Source organism: Macrosteles quadrilineatus, unplaced genomic scaffold, assembly GCF_028750875.1.
Source record: "Macrosteles quadrilineatus isolate MER2022 unplaced genomic scaffold, UCM_ALF_1.0 Scaffold_1__1_contigs__length_201487025, whole genome shotgun sequence".
Classification (NCBI taxonomy): domain Eukaryota; kingdom Metazoa; phylum Arthropoda; class Insecta; order Hemiptera; family Cicadellidae; genus Macrosteles; species Macrosteles quadrilineatus.
In genome coordinates, this window is record NW_026542594.1 from 122,710,031 (window position 1) to 122,732,551 (window position 22,521).

At 36.8% G+C, this 22,521-nt stretch overlaps 1 protein-coding gene across 2 annotated transcripts in view; it reads right to left on the minus strand.

Moving 5' to 3' along the window:
- Positions 1-22,521, minus strand: part of LOC128984234 (INO80 complex subunit D-like) — an 80,551-nt gene that overhangs the window by 54,651 nt on the left and 3,379 nt on the right. For both annotated transcript variants that reach the window (XM_054403538.1, XM_054403543.1), the window contains exons 2-4: positions 18,904-19,087; positions 16,655-17,472; positions 10,173-10,473 (exon numbers count right to left, since the gene is read on the minus strand). In XM_054403538.1, coding sequence (XP_054259513.1) covers positions 10,173-10,473; positions 16,655-17,472; positions 18,904-18,959 — 1,175 coding nt within the window. In that variant the 5' untranslated portion in view covers positions 18,960-19,087. The remainder of the gene's footprint in view (positions 1-10,172; positions 10,474-16,654; positions 17,473-18,903; positions 19,088-22,521) is intronic.

Consider the following 22,521-nt stretch of genomic DNA (forward strand, 5'->3'; position numbering starts at 1 on the left):
CCCTCACCCCCCCCCCCCCCCGGAACTTAATTTTTTTTTAATAGCAAAGTACCCCTTGTGACATATCAAATGAAAGAGCATGAAAAAAGAAAATTTTTGGTGAAAAACAAATTTAAAATCGGCTCATGAATTTGTGAGATAATCACCCCCCTTTTCCCCTACCCATAACTTGTTTTTTAATAGCAAAGTACCCGCCCTTGTGACATATCAAATGAAAAATTAATTTCACCGAATTATGTGTTCTTTTAGAATGCGTGATGAGTATTTTGCTGATAATTATCGTGTTATATCCATGTTCTAATTCAAAACAGTTTTATCAATTTTATATAAATGATTTGATAGTCATCAAAGTTAAGGGGGAGGAAATGTAGTGTATTTCATATAGTACACCTTGCTGAGTATAACTATTGTAAATGTATGTATCATGATGGCAGTGTTTGAGTAAATAAACCGTTGCCGTGGTCCGATCATCACGCCACCCTCAACCGACCAATCACAACACAGCCTGACCACGCTCCTATTTTCCCTGCTTTTCCTCACAGTCTTCCAGCAGCTCCCTTGATGTAACCAACTTGTTCAGTCAAGTGTCTTTGTTTTTTGTATTAATTTTATATGTCTTTGTTTTTAACAGTCCATCTGTAATTCCCATCACATTACCATATGTCAATTTTCATTGTTGCATTCATTCATCGCGAATCACCTCTCATAACAACACGTACTCATTATTTCTCTCACAAATTAAACCTCATTTATACCAAAACCCTCGACCTTTTACTCTTTATTATAATAACACCGCACATTTTTGGTCCTTTCGAGCCGCGGATTTTTGGTCATATCGAGCCGCGGATTATATCTACGAACATTAGTGCGACTTTTTCTCAAGTTATTTTAAATGTCTCGGTTGAACGTATTTCATTCAACGTGAAGCCGCCAAGGACAATACCGCATCGCCATTTTGAACTTTTCATCTACGTCACGCTACAGTCCACACTCCTCTCATTCCAAGTGTTCAACATCGTCATCGTTCTACTGTTCTGCTAGTTCAGCTCCGCATTCATCTCGACTCGACTTCATTTCGTCTATATCGCATCGCAACGTCAAACGTCAAGAAACTCAAAAGTAAGGTTATGTTTGTACTTCGAAGACAACGCACCGCATCTCATCGTAAGTTATCAATATCAACACTGAAATAATAAAGAAACCCTGATTTTATTCCTCAGTCGTCCTTATCCTCAAATTACTCCATCCATTTACAATATCTCTACTATTTACTGAACTCATTGAACGATCTAGGCCTAACTTGCAAAATGAGATTTTCCACATTTTCCAGTAGATGCAAATTGCAATTAAATAAATTAAATACGATCAGTGAGTATATTCAATCTTGTCCACCAGAAATAACAGAAGCTCAAACTGCTAAACTTAAACTTTATTTGCACGAAGCTAAAACAATTTCTGCCAATTTTGAATCTAACCTAGATAAGCTTCTTGATGTTGATGACGACACTAACGTTTTTTCTGACAATGAAGAAGCTATTTTAAAGCTCCAGAACGACATATCAGAACTCTTAATTAACATTCAAACCGAAATTTCTCTTCTAATTCAGAACTTTAATGATGAACACTTGTCAAATAACTCTGTAACTTCAAACCCAACTTCTAGGCCTACCACTAGCATAGTGAAATTGCCTAAGCTAGAACTGAAGTCCTTCAATGGTGACACTAAAACATGGATATCCTACATTAACCTTTTTTATACTACTATCCACAACAACAGTAGCTTATCCCTTGTTGAAAAACACCAGTACTTGATAAGTTCACTTGAAGGCGAAGCCTTACACTTAATCAAATCCCTACCGATCTCGTCTGGCAACTATACAGTAGCCTATAATGCTTTACGGGAAAGATACCACTCGAAGCGTAGGCTAATCTCTGTCCACCTCAGTAAAATTGTCGATTTGCCCAATATTACTGAAAATCTATCAAAAACCTCAGATCATTTTTAAATGAGTTTATTGAAAATGAACAAGCTCTTAGTGTTCTTGACTATAATGTCATGGAAGACAACTACCTACTAAGTATGTTGATCTTACGAAAAATGAATTCCAACCTCTGTCAAGTTTTTGAATCAAAACGCATAAATTCTTCTGATTTTCCTCAAGCTAGTGAAATAATCAAATTCCTCAAAGATGTTTGTAACAACAGTGAAGATGAATCTCTCTGTCACGCTCCACAAGTAGCTCCTCTCCAAATATCCAACCCTCACCAAGTTCCACGTCAAATTGATGAATCATTTCAGTTTCAACATCCTCCTATGGCTTTGATATGTACTTCAAATGATTTGAAATGTTTTTGCTGCCATAAAAATCACAAAATCTATAGTTGCCCTGTCTTTAATAGTAAAACCCCTCAAGAAAGGCTTAAAGTTGTACGCGACTTAAAACGCTGTACAAATTGCCTTGGTAATCACTTTGTTAAACGCTGCAAGTCTACTAATACTTGTAAGACCTGTTTGAAACTTCATCACACGCTCCTACATTTTTTGAACCTACTGAGCCTATGGCTGATAACAGAAATCACTCCAACCAAGAACAAAAAGAAGCTATAGAAAACTCCAAACCTTCAAAACTGACAGCTGTAACTCCTGACCATTTTCTTATCAAATCTTCTCTGACAACTGTTTCTGACCCAACAAAGATCTCACCTCTTATTGATAATTTACCTCAAGACATCACCCAAAGCCTATGCTGCCGTTGGAGAAAGGAATATTTTAAGACCCCTCATCAGCGTTGTTTCAAGTGGAACCTCAAGAAAGAAAACCTCAATGTAGACCCTGTTTGTTAAAACACACCAGCTCCTCATAGCTACAGACCAGTTGGATGCTCATTCAAGACCATCATTCAAAGTGTCTTCATACCATTAAGCTACATTCTTTAAATAATTTTTCAACCCACTATGGTCAATTCTTATACAAATTTTATATTTTTTTCAATTTCTCTTTTGTTGAACCTTGTTGGTTCAAAGGGAGCGGTATGTTCAGTCAAGTGTCTTTGTTTTTTGTATTAATTTTATACAAGCTGCTATACCCGTGCTTTGCAACGGGAAGAAAATGTGACCTAGAGAGCTATTAAAATGGTGCTGATGTGTGTTTTAAAATACAGCATCTCTATGATTTAGTTTAAAAATATAAACTGATTTAAAAGTGTAAACCTACATACTTTCAAACCCCTACTTTTGATGGTGATATATCCATAAGAATATGACAACATACCTTAGTGTAGCAATAGCACCAATTGCTTCAAATTGATGCTTCATAAATGACATGTTTTACCATAATCCTTCAATTTTAGTCAAGCGTCTTTACATGTAGCTTACTATATAAATTACAAAATGAAACTTTGAGCATCACTTTACAAAACGTATACAACCTTTCTTTAAAACCAAACATAACCCTCCTAAATCTACATAACGCGTCACAAACATCTTTTTCGAGTAAATAAACAAACACCAGTTCATTGTACTGACCAGCTGTTTCATTAACTACATTAAATTAAATCATTTAAACATTGGAAGCATGACAGGCGTACCCCTTTGGAAATCAGCCTGTGGGGCAGAGCCCTTAGGAAATTCGTCCATATCAATACTTTTCGGCAAATATACACACTCTAAGCTTCATTTTGATGTGCCATATGCCTATATTTTTATTTGATAAATGACCTTAACCGTTAACATAAAATTTGATTGTATCACTTTAATAATATAATAGATGTCTTTGTTTTTAACAGTCCATCTGTAATTCCCATCACATTACCATATGTCAATTTTCATTGTTGCATTCATTCATCGCGAATCACCTCTCATAACAACACGTACTCATTATTTCTCTCACAAATTAAACCTCTTTTATACCAAAACCCTCGACCTTTTACTCTTTATTATAATAACACCGCACACAACTCCTGTGCTAGTCCCGCATGTATCGGGCGCGGTATTTTTTAACTGTAAAATGTGTTATTATTTACTCCATCTACATTCTTAAACCACGGACATTCCATTTTCTTAATCCACTACATGTTTCGCCATGTTGGCATTATGAAGTGGTACACAGAAACATTGAAACATTATACTATCCGAATGGGACTTGTCAAGTTGTAGAAATTTACATTTAAACATAAAACTGTATATACATACATTTAAATTTAAGATATGATTGTATTAAATATTGCATGGGAATTGAAATTTAATTTTTCATTTAAAATATTTTGTTTTGTTTCTTCGTTATTGTAGCTATTGTATGTTTTAAACTGTTCCTGAGAATCTAGCTTATTCTCTTTGTTGCAAATGTGTAAAATTTTTAAGCTGTTTTCTATTTTGTCTACAGAATGATTAGTATCTATTAAGTGTTGGGCAAACGTTGAATTTTGTTTATTAGTTTTGGGGTCGGGGTAGTGTTCCTTGAAGCGCTGAGTAAAAGTTCTGCCAGTCTGTCCAATATAAAAATTAGGGCATTCCATACAACTTATTTTATATACCCCGGATTTTTCTAATTCATTCTAAAATAGCAAAATAAATGTATTTCATATCTTGGCAATCACACACTCAAAGATTGTCGCTCAACAGGCAAATGTATGTTAACAAAAACACCACACCTTGTTACATTTTGAAAATGTTGTTAAGTTGGTGCAGCCTCCTCCTGTAGCCAAACCCTCAAAACCTTCAACTGCTACACCTTCCGTAATCGCTTCTGCTCAACCAGAAATGTCACTCTCGATTTCTCAGCCTGCAACTACGGTACTGCTAGGCACAGCTCTCATTAAAATTACCGCTACTAATGGAATATCTCATGTCTTTCATTGTCTTCTTGCCAGTGGAAGTCAACTCAACTTCATGACGGAGAGGGTAGCACAGCTATTAAACATTTCTCGTCACCGCTCTACTCACACAATTGGGGGAATCTCTGCATCGCAATCCTCAACAAGGGGACATGCACTCCTTGAACTATCCACACTAGGCAGTGAAGTAATTGCTTCAAATCAACCTTTCCATATCCTAGATAGAATTTCTGCTCCTTTGACTCGTACTCAACTCTCTTTTGAGGTTTACGAACTGGTAAAACATTTTGTTCTCGCATATCCGACCTTGCATATACCCAGAATATTGACATTCTCATAGGAGGTGCTTTGTTTCCAGAACTTCTTACTCACCAATCCTACCCATTGGGCCCAAACCTTCCATTCGTTATTGGAACACGATTTGGATTTGTGTTAATGGGCAATGCACCAACTTTGTCTAACTCTTCTCCCACCTCATGCCATTCGTCTCTACTCTCCACTACCAACGAGCTACATAATACTCTACTTCACATTTGGCAACAAGAAGAGGTACCGCAGTGTCTTATCTTATCTCTGAAGACGATCGCCTTGCTGAAGATCACTTCAAATCAACTCACTCCCGCTATATGTGGTTCGACTCCCTTTCAAGGACCAACATCAACCACTGGGCACTTCAAAATCTGCTGCTGAACATAGACTTCACCTCAATTGAACGAAAGTTTGAATCCAACTCTAATTTCAAGGAATTTTATACACAGTATATAACTGAATATGAAAATCTCGGACACATGGCTAAAGCATCCCCTTCTGATCTTTCACAGCCACACTACTATCTGCCTCATCACGGTGTACTGAAGGAAACCAGTAGTACAACCAAACTTCGTACAGTTTTTTATGGTAGCTGCAAAACCAGTACCGGTGTCGCACTAAATTATATTCTTTTAACCGGTTGCAAACTTCAAATTGACATTTGTGACATTTTGTTGAATTTTCGTTCACATAATGAAGTGTTCAGTTGCGATATAAGGAAAATGTATCGTTGCATTCAAATTCATCCTGACATCCAGAAATATCAGTTAATTTTATGGCTTGATCCAAAGACTCAGGAAATCTCCACATACAAATTAACAACAGTTACATACGGTCTAAGCATAAGCAGTTCACCTTTCCATGTCATCAGAACGTTACATCAACTTGCTGACGAGGAAGTCAGAAGACTTGGGTCCTTCCCAGCAGCAGCTAAAGTTTTACAGGATCATACGGATGACAGAATCTGCGGAGCTCATACACTCAATGAAGCTAAAGAACTACGAGATCAGCTGATCGAACTTCTCGCACGTGGTGGTTTTGAGCTAAGAAAATGGACATCCAATTGCCCAGAACTACTCCAAGATTTGCCTCAAGATCATCAAGAAACACCACAGTCTTCTTGGAAGCCACTAATCACCCTCATTTCACCATTCTCGGACTACATTGGTCACCCATTTCAGATTATTTTACTTACAACTTAAGTCTCCCCGGTGGTCCTCCTACAAAACGATCAGTGCTGAGCATTATAGCACGCATTTTCGACCCTACCGGATTTTTGTCCCCCGTGACCATGTGGGCAAAAACCCTCATGCAAATGTTCTGGTCACAGGGTATCCAATGGGATGACACTCTTCCAAATGAACTCGCCGAAAAATGGCACATTTTCGTTGACGAAACCTTTCTACTTTCAAGTATTAAGATCCCTCGCTCGTTCCACTTCACTACCACATGTTCCTTACAACTCCATGGATTTTCAGATGCCTCCAAAGTAGGATACTCGGCAGTTTTATACTTCCGCTGTGAGTTTTCAACTGGAGAAATCATCACTCGTCAGATTCTCGCAAAAAGCTCCTTTGAAACGTGTTACTCTACCCCACTTGGAACTATGTGGTGCACACTTACTTGAAAACTCACAACCTACTGTTGTACAATTTTCAAACAAAAGATTGACCTTTCTCAAACTACATTATGGTGTGATTCATCAGTAACCCTCACTTAGTTACACACCCCATCTTATCGACTAAAAACGTATGTTGCCAACAGAGTTGCTCAAGCTCAAGCATTGATCCCCTCTCACTCCTTGCGCTATGTTCCCTCAACGGACAACCCCGCTGATTGTGCGTCGCGGTCGCGTGGTTTGCTTCCCGCTCAACTCATTGATCATCCTCTATGGTGGAATGGCCCTAAATGGTTAACTCTTTCAAATTATCATTGGCCATCTAATCGCTTCGTTCTCATCAACTTGCATGACACTCAAGAATGTAAAACAACTTCTCTAAATGTCCTAGTTTCAACCCAACCTCCAGAATGGGAACTTCTCTCGAAGTACTCATCGTGGTCCAAACTACTCAGAGTAACAAGCCAAGTCATGCGGTTTATCCATAATGCACGTAGCTCTAACCGAAGACATGGACATCTCACCGTCTCAGAACGTAAGAACTCAGAGCGTGCCATCATCAAGTGTGTCCAAGCTACATGTTTTACGAATTAATTGACTCTACTTCACAAAAACAAACCCAGTACCTGTATCACTGTACTGTGGTACGCATACCGTCCGCCGCACAGTTAATTTGTGGCCACATGTGTGTTTGTAAATAATGTATCTATGTGTTGTTTCTCGTGACGTATTTATAGACTGTATGACGACCTCTTCGGAGTGATATTTATGTTCCTTCATCGCCTGATGATGGCCCCCACAGCTGGGCTGAAACCGGTCGCCGCTCATCGGTGACATTTGATCAGATTGACGGATTAAAGGTATTTTAACCTCTAGATTAATTTAAATTTGTGATCAGGAGGCAAAAAACAACAGAAATATATTTCAGTGTTAAAATTAAACCAAAAGTCCATAATTATTTTCTGTTGTTATCAAGATTAAATTAATAACCCCATATACAGTCCGCTTTTTAATTGTTGAAAACGCCTTTAGAATACACTACAAATCCTACATACCCAGTAATTAAATTTTGTCATTAATTTGTATTTGCGTCAATGTTATTTGATCTCATTTAGGCCTAATGTGTCATTTAGTATAGTGATGGTCGGATCCGGATATCGGACTACCGTATATCGGACTACCGGATCCGCCGGATCCGAGCTAGAACCGGCACCGGATCGGATCCAAAAAATTCCGGATCTTGGGCTGGATCCGGTTTTGATGGATCCGATTTTTTCAAATTTTTTCCCGATTTTTTCCTAACACAAAGCTGTCTGTATCACTGTACAACCCCGATTTTTTTACCAACACAAAGCAGTCTGTATCACTGTACAACCAGTGTTTCCACACGACCAAAAAAATAATCCCGCTTACTGGGTTGAGAAATCCCGTTTTATCCCGCTTTTAAATTCGTGAAAAATCCCGTTTATCCCGCATAATTTTTTTGGGTACAATACCTAGTATTAAACTTTACGTATCATTTTTATAAGTTGTTTAAACATCACTATTATATTTTGCTACAGTATTTAAACAATTTAAATTAGTTTTCTCTCAAATTGAGTAGAAAAAAAATAAAAACATTCGTCAAGCCGAAAATCCTGTTTCATCCCGCATCCCGTTTTAATCCCGCTCATGGTCTAAAAATCCGGTTTTCGGGATAATAATCCCGCGAATGGAAACACTGTGTACAACCCCGATTCGTTTACTAAACACAAAGCTGTCTGTATCACTGTACAACCCCGATTTGTTTACTAACATAAAGCTGTCTGTATCACTGTACAACCCCGATTTGTTTTACTAACACAAAGCTGTCTGTATCACTGTACAACCCCGATTTGTTTACTAACATAAAGCTGTCTGTATCCATGTAAGAGATCGATTTGTTTACTAACATAAAGCTGTCTGTATCCATGTAAGAGACCGATTTTCCCTTGATTTGTTTACTAACACAAAGCAGTCTGTATCACTGTACAACCCCGATTTTTTTAATAACATAAAGCTGTCTGTATCACTGTACAACCCCGATTTGTTTACTAACACAAAGCTGTCTGTATCACTGTACATTGTACAACCCCGATTTTTTACTAACACAAAGTTATCTGTGTCACTGTACAACCCCGATTTTTTTACTAACACAAAGCTGTCTGTATCCATGTACAAGACCGTTTTTTCCCTGAGTGTTTGTCTCTTGATGCAAACAACTCATATGGCAAGGCCAAGTCTCGATGTTTGTATCTAGATGCAAATAACTTGTACGGCAAGGCCATGTCTCAGTGTTTGTCTTTTGATGCAAATAACTTATATGGCGAGGCCATGTCTCATTGTTTGTCTCTTGATGCAAATAACTTATATGGCAAGGCCATGTTCCAGTGTTTGTCTCATGATGCAAATAACTTATATGGCAAGGCCATGTCTCAGTGTTTGTCTCTTGATGCAAATAACTTATATGGCGAGGCCATGTCTCAGTGTTTGTATGTTGATGCAAATAACTTAAATGGCAAGGCCATGTCTCATTGTTTGCCTCTTGATGCAAATAAGTTATATGGCAAGGCCATGTCTCAGTGTTTGTCTCTTGATGCAAATAACTTACATGGCAAGGCCATGTCTCAGTGTTTGCCCTTGTTGCAAAAAACCTATATGGCAAGACCATGACTCAGTGTTTGTCTTTTGATGCAGATAACTTATATGGCAAGGTCATGTCTTAGTGTTTGTCTCTTGGTGCAAATACCTTATATGGCAAGGCCATGTTTCAGTGTTTGTCTCTTGATACAAATAAATAACATATATGGCAATGGCATGTATCTTTTCTAACTGAATCCAACCCGATTTTTCGGATGTCTGCTCACCTTTATTTTTTAGTTTTGTACCTGGATGATAAGCTAACAGCCTATAATCTCGTCTAGAAAATATCCAGTTAGTATTTTAATCCCACCCGATCGCGATAAAAATAATAAAAGTATGATTTAAATTGGCATTCTGTTAATTACGTTTTTTTTAACCCGCCCTTATGACAGTGTGTATCTGGATCCGGATCCGAAGATCCGAATTTTTCAAGATCCAGATCCGGTACCGACGTTTTCTAGGATCCGCCACTCACTAATTTAGTATGTATTCTCTCTTTCCAGAAACAGCCATTTTTAGATTTTTAAATTTGTTTACATTGCCTATTAAAATATATTTTTAAAATATAGATACAAAACAAACTGAATAAAAATATAGAAAGGAATATAGGCCTATAGAAAAATATAGAAAATATAGAATCTCAATAAAAATATCCTATTGTAACCTGTCCTTTGTCTCTTTAATTCTCAGGCAATAAGCCCTTTCTAATCAAACCTGAATAAAAATAGTTATCAAATATTTTTAAAAATTACCTGCTCTGCGGTCTAGATGGAAATTTCAAATTCGGATGAAGCAAGAGTGCAGTAGATATAGGGTGAGTCCTAGCTGCATCAACAATTGATGTCACATAGTCATGACTCAGATAAGAGCAATGTCCAGGATTACGCCAGACCTGTCGCATTCGCCGCCGCATCTCACTGCTGACCTGAGCCAGTCGTGACTCCCTGCCACCACTGCCACAGCCCACACTTCCCCACACACAGCCCATGAACCAATGCCTCTGGAACACCCCTCGACTGTCCTCCTCACCTTCTGAGTCTGACAGTTCCAAACCTACCAAACATTTATATGTGGTATAAAAATGATTATTTATTTTACAAGAATAATGTTTTATAGGCAATCATAACAATTCAAGGTGTCCAGCCTCCCATGAAAATAAAATGCAATGGCAAGTCCAGGTTTTCCAGGTTCAAAATTCAAATTTTTAAAGTAAAAACTTGCCGAGCGCTTGAAGAAAGTAAACTTAATAGTTTTTCCCTAATCTTACATTGAAAACTATTCAAAGTATCCAAACACCTAAACTAACTCAGATTCAAGAAGAGGGCAGTGAATAAAACAGTTCAAAACGAAAACATAGATAAAATATTCCAAAAATATAAGTAGGCCTAAAACAACTATAAAAACGAACGAATATGTACTTATTAGTATTTTCTGAAAGTGGTAACTAAATAAACATATTGCAAAATCATATATTGTTTTGGTTTATCAACATGTTCATTTAATTTATGCTTACAGAAAAATGGTTAAGTGAAGCACGACAATCGATTTGACGATTAAACGACTGTAACGATCTGACGATGAGAAAATACAATATCTTTTGCATAGTTTATGAATGCACTGACATAAATGTTCAAATCAGGGTGTCTAGTTTATTTCCATTAAAAAATTCAAGACTCATTCAAGACTTTTCAAGACTAATTCCAGATTTTTCTTCAATGTTCTATGTTGGCAATAAGGAAATATCTACCATATGTTTATTAATAATAATTAGAGTGTTAAATAAGTCATCACCAACATTACACATTTTTTATCAATCAATTATGTATTGTAAAATAAATCTTTACAAATGAAGCTACATTTTTCAATTATCAAAGTCAACAAAATACGCGTGCATACACAAGGCCACGACAAGTTGATTGGCGACGAGTAAACAGTAAACCTCAAGTGAGTGACTTTTACTGTATGAACATTACCTGTAAGCAATCTAGGCCAGGACTATCTACCAATTTTTTTTCATCCAGCTAAATTTTCAATTATCAATCAGAAACATTTCAATTATATCTCATCAACATGGATCAAGAACAATTCAAGCAATTTTTGGAAATGCAACAATCCATGATAACAACAATGGTAAGTCAACTTTCAACACAACGTTCTAACGTAAAGCCAAATGGTGATACTGAACAATCTGAAACAAACTTAACTCATTCTTATGTGCCCAACTTTGAAATTTTTGACCATCAAAAGGAAACTTTTTCAAACTATTATCAACGCTTTGAAAATTACGTTCAAATGAAAAATATTACATCTAACAAAGATTACTGTGCTAAATTGCTCTTGAACTCAATTGGAACTAGCAATTTTAAAATAGTTTCATCCTTATCTTCACCAAATAATCCGAACGAATTAACTTACAAAATTCCTGGTCAAAATTCTAAGAGAACATCTAGAACCTAAAAGAAATGTACTTGTTTCACAGCACCAGTTTCTATCGATCTATCAAACCGACAATTAATCAATTTCAGAGTTTGTAAAGTAACCTTAGGGATAAATACACCAACCCCTGTCTTTATGTCATAAAGTATTATTAAGATGATGGGGTGTTTTTCAAGCAAAGAAAAAATTGAGCAATACAAAATTCCAACTAGCCAATTCATCATTTTTTGGATGATGAAAATCTTCCACGACAAAGTAGACATCATCAATGACTCCCGCAGTGACGCAAACGTCATCATCGTCGTCCACGATCGCGGCAAAATCGAGAATATCTTCCGCAGCCGTGTAGACATCATCGTCGTCTCCCTCGGTCACGGAAACGTTATCGTCTCTCCCGCGGTAACGGAAACATCATCATCGTCGTCCGCGATCGCGGTAAAATCATGAACATCTTCCGCGGCCGTGTAGACATCATCGTCGTCTCCCTCGGTCACGTAAACGTCATCGTCGTCTACCGCGGTCTCAGAGACGTCATGATCGTCGCACGGAAACATCATTGTCGTCTCCCGCAGTCTTGGAAACATCACCGTCGTCGTCCCACAGCAAAATTATGAACATTTCCCGCGGCCGTGTAGACATCATCATTGTCTCCCGCGGTAACGGAAATGTTTTCATCGTTGTCCGCGATCGCGGCAAAACAAGAACATCTTCTGCGGCCGTGTAGACATCATCATTTTCTCCCTCGGTCACGAAAATGTCATCGTAGTTCCCACGGTCTCGGAAAAGTCATCGTCGTCGTCCACAATCGCGGCAAAATTATAAACATTTTCCGCGTCCGTGTAAACATCATCATTGACTCCCGCAGCCACAGAAACTTCGGCGTCGTCCGCGATCATAATCATGAAAATTCCCGCCTTTGATATCAAAATTAACCCCTTAACCGCCACGCACGAGATATGCCGGGCTATACTAGTTTTCAGAGCAACCGCCACGTACGAGTTATCTCGTGTTGACGTAAACAGCTGTTGGGTTTTATTTTTAACAGCTCACTTCCCGCCTTATCTCTGATATACGTACGTAAACAAGTTGTTGACAGTGCTGCTTGACTAGTGCTGCAAGCTGGTGGATTTTAGTGGTATTATAGGTCAGTAATGGTCCCGATCAGTTCCGTTCGTAGTTTCAGTAAAACTTGTGCTTGCGGAAGCTTACGTAATGCTTACGTACATTATGCGTGTCATTATAATTGTGTTTTTTGGTGGTTATTTACTTGGTAGTGTTGAATGAGTAGTAAATATTAGTCGTAATGGCTGGTGACATGCTTGAGGATGACGATTTATTAGAGTTGTAGACTTTATTGTAGGCCTAATTTTTATTATAGGCCTAACTCAAGAAACCCCCGAACCCCACCCCCCCCCCACAATCACAAATTTTAGTAGGGTATTGGTTAAAGCTTAATGTTTTTGAAGATGTCTACAAACAATATTGATAACTATTTTCTTTAGAAAAACAACTGGTACAGTTTATTAAATCACAAGTAAAAATCGTCAAAAACGGCAAAAATAAGTGGCAATGGCGGATTTTGACTAGGCTACTTAGACGGCGGTTAAGGGGTTAAGACTAAATCCCGACGACTTTTCAAGACCATTGTGAAATTCAATACTAATTCCCGACTTTTCGACTACTAGACACCCTGTCAAATTCCTATACATAGACTATTTATATTTGATCTTGGCTTTCAGGTTGCGGTTTCCGATTGACATGTATTTGGTTTACTAGGGATCTGTGGATCCCCGAAATTTTCGGGCAGGGCAAAAGTTGTCACTAGGGATTGGTATAGGCGAAAAATTATTATCGGGCCATGCTCGAGTCGAGTTGAGCGTATCAAAAATCAATTTGTTAACTTTCGATTGTGCATCTTTGCAAACGCTTTCCGTCCTCACGGGAGATGATGAAGCCCCCTTGACCGCAAATGTTCTCGATTTCACCATCACTAGATAGATAATGCTAACCATTTCGCTGTGACCACAAAAGTAGTTCTCCATATTCCCGTGATCATGTAAGGCGTTCACCATTAAGTCATAATTTGGAAGATTTTGCTGTGACAGCAGAAGATATTCTCGATTTAAACGTGACCGCAGAAGATGTTCATGATTTTAAGACTGCAAATGCTCATAATTTAACCTTAAACGCTAAAAATGTTCTCGATTTTGAAGTGGTCTCAGAAGATGTTCCTGATTTCTTGGTGATTTCAAAATATGTTTTCAATTAGGCTACTATAACCGCTGACTAAAATCAGGTTTTTCAGTGACATTTAGTATCCCCAGTTCACAATTCCCAGTTTTTTCCAGCACAACAAATTCACCCAACATTCCTGATTTTCCCAGAATACCCAGTTTATGGCCACCATGGAAATCTGAATCTTGGATCTTAATTCTAATTGTAACTAGTCCTATCTACAACTTAAGTCCCTAATACTTATCTTACACAACAATCTAATAGTTATTAAAAAGGGTTTAACAAAACAAGGAGATGATCTAAAGGTATCAGTACAGTGTCGTTGAATAGGTTTATTATCACTTTATAAGTATACGCTAGAACTCAAATTATCCGAACTCTAACTATCCAAATCGTCAATTATCCGAATTGCTTACGGAAATAATTTATAGTAGTTTACGCAACGATTGCGTAAAGATAGTGTTAACGACTTGAGTAGAGGCGAGAGCCTTAAAAACTTCTACGAGTGTCGTTAACACCATTTACGAGAGTTGCGTACACTACTTTACCTATATCAGTGTTTTGATTACTAAAATTCACTACTCATAACTTCTAAGAGAGGTTATGTTTTCGTTTATAGCCTCTCATTGCCACTGACACTGATGCAACGAAACATTGTACCAAACCACTAATTGCACCACTCAACAATTAAATTTGGGCTGAACAGCTGATTAGTTGAAGTTTGAATCATTACAATTTTACTTCTTCTCTCTCAATCCTTGAACCTCTTTGTTGCGTTACTATATACAATGGACAATAGACAATTTCTTTATTACAATTTCATCAAGAAATGTTACAGCGTAAAATTTTAGATACAAAGTGAAATGGAAAAGCCTCTTCAGTGTTGTGTGTGGTCTTGCCATGCAAAGAACTCATTTAGGGTGTAGAAAGCTTTGTCTACCAGCCATCTCCGTAGCTTCCTCTTCATCAGCAACGGGCCTCCAATTTTCAAGTGGTCTGGTAATTTGTCAAGCATCTTCACTCCTGCATACAGTGGTTTCTTTTCAAACATTGCTGTTCTGTGGCCAGGCAGCACGTAGTTTCCTGCATATCTGGTGTTGTATTCATGTATATCTCTTTGTTTAGGCGGGTCTTTGGTTACACAGTAAAAAACAGTTTCTAGGATGTAGATGGAAGTCACCGTCAGGATGTTCAGGTTTTTGAAGGCATCTCTACAGCTTTGTTCTTTACTTATGCCTGCTATTATTCTGATAGCCCTTTTTTGCATAACCAGGACCCGGTTGAGATTGTCCATAGTGGATCCACCCCAGACAGTGATACACTAGATACAACAATACAACAATACAACAATACTCGTATTGTTATGAGTAAAACTATGCTGGTTTGAAAGTAAACAATGCTGTTATGGGAAACTTTTTAATTCCTTACTGAACTGAAACGGCTACTTAAACAGTCGTAGGTAAAAAATTTAAAACCACAGTAACAAGAATCGTTATTAAAGAAGGTAGAAGCCGTGATCGCGGCAAAATCCAAAACCTGTCTCCCAATCGTGTTCACACCATCATTGTCTCCCGCGGTCATGTAAAACCAGAACCTTACTCCGCGATTGCGGCGAAAGCATAATATTACCGATCGCAAAATCATTGCAGACATACTCTGAGGTCGCAATAGTAAAAGCTCGGCATGACTCAGCCTATTTTTTTAAAGAGTAAATTTTGGTAAAAATCCAATCATCCGAATGGGGTCAAGCCCCAATTGATTCGGAAAATTGGAGTTCTACTGTAATTTTGTTTTATTGTTAACACATATATACTTTTAGATAGTCTGCAAGTCTATTTATGTGTGTTAAAATTGAATTAGATCAGCAACATTGCATTAGTATGGCACATACTAAAATGTAAATAATACTAAAGTAAATAAGAAATGATATAATAATAAAATGAAATAATACTAAGTAAAACCAAAAGAAATGTATAGGGAGGAAGTTTCTTTTATGCATAACCCGAAATATACGATGCTGATGCTTGATGGCAAATCTGTGCATGTATGTACCTTTTATTTAAAACCAAAATTATAGAAAAAGGTCAGGTAGAAGAGCCAAACCAACTCGAAAAAGAAAAACAAACATTTGTTACAATATAGATTTGAATAAGAACATGCCAAAGTTTTCTATTACCTGGAGCTGTTAATGTCACTTAAATTGAACATGTCTTGAGAAAATGCATCCTGCATTCCTTGTTATACGTGGCTACTAAATAGCCAGACAATATTTACAAACTGCTTCATTGCCATGTATTGAAGCATTCTTTCAAAAGTCCCAATTGATTCGGAAAATTGGAGTTCTACTGTAATTTTGTTTTATTGTTAACACATATATACTTTTAGATAGTCTGCAAGTCTATTTATGTGTGTTAAAATTGAATTAGATCAGCAACATTGCATTAGTATGGCACATACTAAAATGTAAATAATACTAAAGTAAATAAATATTGAAGAAATATCTAAAATTTAATTACAGTAACTGATCTTTGGCTACCGTATTATTTTTAAATAAATATCTCACCTAAGGGATAGAGATCATGGTTTAGATCCCAAACTTGTTGTTGTGTTTGTTGCATTCTTAGAAGAGCTTCATGTCTTGATTTTCTCTCTCTTTGCCAAGTTGTCTGCCGCAGCAGTCGCTTGGCTGGAACTGACACTTTGGCAAACACTGTAGGACTTGAATGTTGATTGCTGTTAGGTTCAGTCTTAATAACTTTGTCCTCCCACTCACTAACGACCTTATTATTCACAACCATTTTCTTACGCTTTCCAATTAGTTTGTTACGAGCTATGTCAGCCTGTAGTTTATTCATGGTTTTTGAGCTCCCTTCTAAGCTATGGATGTTCTTGGTAACTTTAGACACAAATGGCTTAGAAGGGAGCTCGGCCGACTGAACAGCTTTCAAGTCAGCCAAAGTTTTGTTTGCCTTGTTCAATTCGGACTCTCGATCCACACATACCATATTTATCCCATTTTTGTTCACAAACAGTTGATTTGATCTATTCGATATAAGAGGAACAAGCTTCCTTGAGAGGGTTAGGTTATTGGAATTAGGGTGAAGAGTTACGATTTGTGGTTCTGTTTCTGTGAATGTGTATGGGTCATCAGAGTCGATATATTCACTCTTGGTGAGAGCTCCTGGCTTTACTGCATGATTAGTTACTGACTGAATTGGTTTGAATTTTTTCACAACTGGGGATGTTTGTATTTTGGTACGTGGTTTGGAAGAAACAAAGTTATTTTTCATAATAGCTTCAATCTTCCCCTTCTTGCAACCCTTGCGATCCCTTTTGGTGGGCACTTTACCAGTCGTTGAAAATGGAACATGGCCATTACATCTAAAAAAAATAAAAACACAAGTTAAACTTAAATTCATCAACTGACATGGCTCAATTGAGATGATTAGATAATGATAATACAGTGGAAACTTGATTACATGACCCTCAATGACAAGAAAACCTTCATTACTAGTGCACTTTTCAAATCCCTTTGAAAAAGCCATAACACTCAATGTTAAATCTATATTTATAAAAGAGGAAGTTTGTATGTTTGAACGTTATGAGCTCGGACACCGTTGGACCGATTGCCACAAAACTTGGTACATACGTGTAGAATTTCATGGAATAGGTTTATACACCATCAATTTCGTGATACGTCCAATCGGCTCCGCCCCAGTGGCTCTGGAGTTTCCCTATGTTAACCTTATTAAATGGAATTAAAGAATCTTAACAGCTGGTTCAACTAAACAATTTGATTCTGTGATGTTCAATAGCAATAAAAAGTTAATAGGTTTACCCTCAGGGTGCAGCACTATTATTTTTTCTAATTTATGACATCAGCTAATTTGCGACCAAAAGGTGAGTGAGCGTAGCGAACGAACTTCAACCTGGATGCGAGTTAGCATAGAGAACGAGCTCCTACCTAAAGGTGAGTAAGCGTAGCAAACGAACTTCAACCAGGACGTGATTGAGCGATGTGAACGAGCTCATTGAAATTGAACGAGCATTTGACATAAAACCACATTAGGAAAGGAAGACGTCCGTCGGGCCAGCTAGTTAACCTATAAAATAGGACTATTTCTATTAAAACAACCTCAATAAGACACCTTTTTCCCAAATCACAAGGCAACTCGGAACCTCTATGACAAGTCGTTTTGAGAGGTCAACCTTCATAACACAACTCTACGTAATTGTATGAAACAGTTCCCATGGGAATTTGCCAGAACGGATTGGAAGGGAACAACAACATTCTGACTAGAACGAAGTTAAACCCCTACTTCAAACCTACCACACTCCTATTTGTCAGAGTATCATTTATCTTTCAATAGATCAGTAGCGAGTATTCATTGCGGACCAAGTCTTTCCTGTATTATTAATTATCAGTTGGTTCATCCAGGTTTTTTTTGTGCTTGTGAGCTGTGAATGTTTTGTGTGCCTGTTGTGCGGTAATCATGTCTGAACAACGTAAACTAAATTTATCAACAGTAGATTTTAAAAGAAAAGAGATTAAACACAGAGCCAAACGTACTCGGAGAAGAAAAACAAAATTTAAAACCAAAAGAAATGTATAGGGAGGAAGTTTCTTTTATGCATAACCCGAAATATACGATGCTGATGCTTGATGGCAAATCTGTGCATGTATGTACCTTTTATTTAAGACCAAAATTATAGAAAAAGGTCAGGTAGAAGAGCCAAACCGACTCGAAAAAGAAAAACAAACATTTGTTACAATATAGATTTGAATAAGAACATGCCAAAGTTTTCTATTACCTGGAGCTGTTAATGTCACTTAAATTGAACATGTCTTGAGAAAATGCATCCTGCATTCCTTGTTATACGTGGCTACTAAATAGCCAGACAATATTTACAAACTGCTTCATTGCCATGTATTGAAGCATTCTTTCAAATGTATGTGCTTGTTGATGATTTCCCTCCTTTCCATCAATTCCTCTGTCTACAAAAAAACAACTAATTATTTATGATTCACACTTAATATATAGCCTAAAATTCACTTTATAATATTCAATTCAAATGAATCAGCGAATGTAAAATGATATAGGCTAAAAGTGTATAGCCTATAACTGTATTTCTTAATAAACAACATAGCAACAAAAATTTGTATTTTAAGGTAGAAGCACCTACTAGTTAATCACCGATTACTTTACATGGTGAATCCATAATGTAAGACTAAATTACTTGCGTATTCTCATCACATCTCAATAAAACTTTAATTGAGCTATGACAAGAATACGTAAGTAATTTAGTCTTATATTATGTCCAACAGCTCAGGGGCTACACGCATAGATTTTAAGTGAATCCATATTATAAATCCTAAAGTACCCATGAACTTTTGAGAAAACTAAATGTCACACCCCTATAAACCACATACTTAAAATGTTCGTCATGATGAGAAACCTTGCAGCAGACATGCTCGAGAGGATTCGTTGGGTAGACTTCCGTATAGGGTTGGCACAAACCACCGAATGAAAATATCGATTATTCGATTGTTTCGTTCAATAGCCTATATCATTTGGTTCGTTAGGTTAGGTTAACCTTACCTAACTAACCAAATGATATATCAAATGATGGCTATATTGATCAATATTTTCATTCGGTTGTTTGTACCAACAGATACGGAAGTCTACCCGATTCGTTTTGCATGCAATTCGTTTAGAAAGCAATTCTGCTTCGCGCTCAATAACCTCTACCACAAAGACTAAGAATATGCATTGACCACGAAGGTGGAGACTTTAAACATTTATTATGATAACACGTACTATTATTGTATGAATTAACTTAAGTATACATTCTGTTTTGTAAATCCATATATCAATCCCAAAGTACCTATGAATTTTAGAGAAAACTAAAAGTCACATCCCCATAAACCATATACTTGGAATGTTTGTCATGACGAAAAACCTTGCGCAAAACTGTCCTTTATTTTATAAATTGCCCTTTAAGGTCATCTTTCTAAACGGAACTTTCCATAGCTTATTCATTATTATTTTTTATTTATTTGTTTGTTATTCTTTCAATTTATTACCTCATTAAAATCAGGTGTGATTATTTGTTTGTATTACTGCATTCTGTTTTGTTTATTTCAGCTAACCTTAACCAATCAGTGTTTCAATACTTATGAATTTGAACGGGGTGAAGCCTGTGGGTAACAGCTAGTATAGGCCTATACAGAATGGTCAGAAATATTGGGCATATTTTAAGATTAAACAATCGTAACAGGTTCTCTAACCAAAGTGAGGTTGACATTATAAAAACCATGGTTTTCAACCCTAATTGTTTTACTCTTTTCGCATTGACTATGACTTGTATTGTCTTAAATGTTGTGAAACTTTCTACGAAACCCAACAGGTGGATTCTATTTTAGAAAAATTTGGTCTACTAGATTCCGACTGATGATGGACCTTCGGGCCCGAAATTAATTTCAGATCAAAAAACAGGATTGCTAAGGTAAGGCCTTATAATATCAATTACCTTTTCTGTTCGCCTATCAAACGGAATTTTTAAATGGTCCAGCATGTTTGGTTGGTTATGTTAGGTTAGCTTAGAACAGTTCCATTTCTTTACCCATATAATAGACTATATTTTAGCCTAAACAAGATCAGTTGTCAATTTGTAATGGATCGTAGGAAAACAAAAATATCGAAAAAATCATTGATAATAATAAATGTTCCCTTTAACAGGAAAGTACCGTTAATTACAAATAGGCTAGGCCAAAGGTTAAAAAAAACAAAAGTTTATATTTTAAGTAGGCTAATTTATTAAAGAGGTACCGGTACAGTAGACTCCCTCTTATCCGGACACCTTTTAACCGGACATCGGTTTAACCGGACTACACTCGGCGGAAATAACATCTCTTTAACCGGACATTTTTTATCAGCACATTGGTTTAAATCAAATCAAATCAAATCAAAAAATCCTTTATTCAAACAGTACCTACATTTCTATACATGAATTGTGTCCAGTCAAGAATAAACATAACTATACATTTGGCCTATTTACAGCACTAATTAGGTAATTAAGAGCTATAATCTATATGTATACACTTTCTCCCCTACAACTACTTACGGTTCAACCATTACAACTAACTATTGATTTGCATACTAATAGCTAATTGAAAAAGTCCCCAATCTTGTAGCAGCATTTATCTGACAACAATTTGAATAAACTGGTTTTAAATCTTTTAAAATCTGTCAAACCCTTTATGGTGCTAGGCAGGCTATTATACAATTTTACCAGAGTAATATGGAGAATGTTCAATGGTGGAGGTGTTATGCCTAGGGTATGTAAGGCTATTCTTTTGCCTTGTGTTATAGTTGTGAAAATCAGAGTTATTTGGAAAATTTGAAAAATTTTGTCTTATGTACAAAATCAAATTATATAATTTGTATACGGGGGAAAGTAAGAATTTTGTGATTTTTAAAAACTCTTACAGGATTTTTTTCCTTATAAGTCCAAAAATATTACGGATAATTCTCTTCTGCATTTTAAAAACTTTTTTTCTCCTTAACCGGACTAGATTGGCAGGAAGTGGACAGTACTGAAACGGGATCACATCATTTGTCCGAGTTTTCAACTGTCCGAGTTTGTTAAAAATTACAAAATATTTGAAAAATCAGTTGTCCGAGTTTTCATTTGTCCGAGTTTTGATAAATAACTAATAATAATTAGATAAATCAACTGTCCGAGTTATCATTTGTCCAAGTTTTCAACTGTCCGAGTATGATTTAAATAATAATAATATTTGGTTAAATCAATCAACTGTCCGAGTTTTCATTTGTCCGAGTTTTTAAATTATTAAAAAAAAGTATCGAAATATCAACTGTCCGAGTTTTTAACTGTCCGAGTAGGGTCAACATCAAATGTGACACTGCGCGCCGAGACTAGCGTGTCTAAGGCGCAAGGTCAGAAGCCGATGTTAACCTCTTCTGCGAAGGAGTCAGGCATTGGGCGAGCCGCGAGAGCTCCTCACGTCGACTTAAGAAAAATTACATTATTTTTATTATAAGACTAATTTAAAAATTTTTAATTTTTAACTGTTTACCTTCCCCTTAGCAGGAAACCTAAGCACTCGCTTATTTATGGAAATATTTTAGTTAATATGTAATCAGACAAGTTGAAATTCGCTTCGTCTGCAGGTTTGCTGCGGCGGGGGTATTTTATATCATCAGCAAGTTTGATTGGTTGTGTTAGGTGATGACAGTTTAATTTTATAATTAAAAATTTTAAAATTAGTCTTATAATAAAAATAATGTAATTTTTCTTAAGTCGACGTGAGGAGCTCTCGCGGCTCGCCCAATGCCTGACTCCTTCGCAGAAGAGGTTAACATCGGCTTCTGACCTTGCGCCTTAGACACGCTAGTCTCGGCGCGC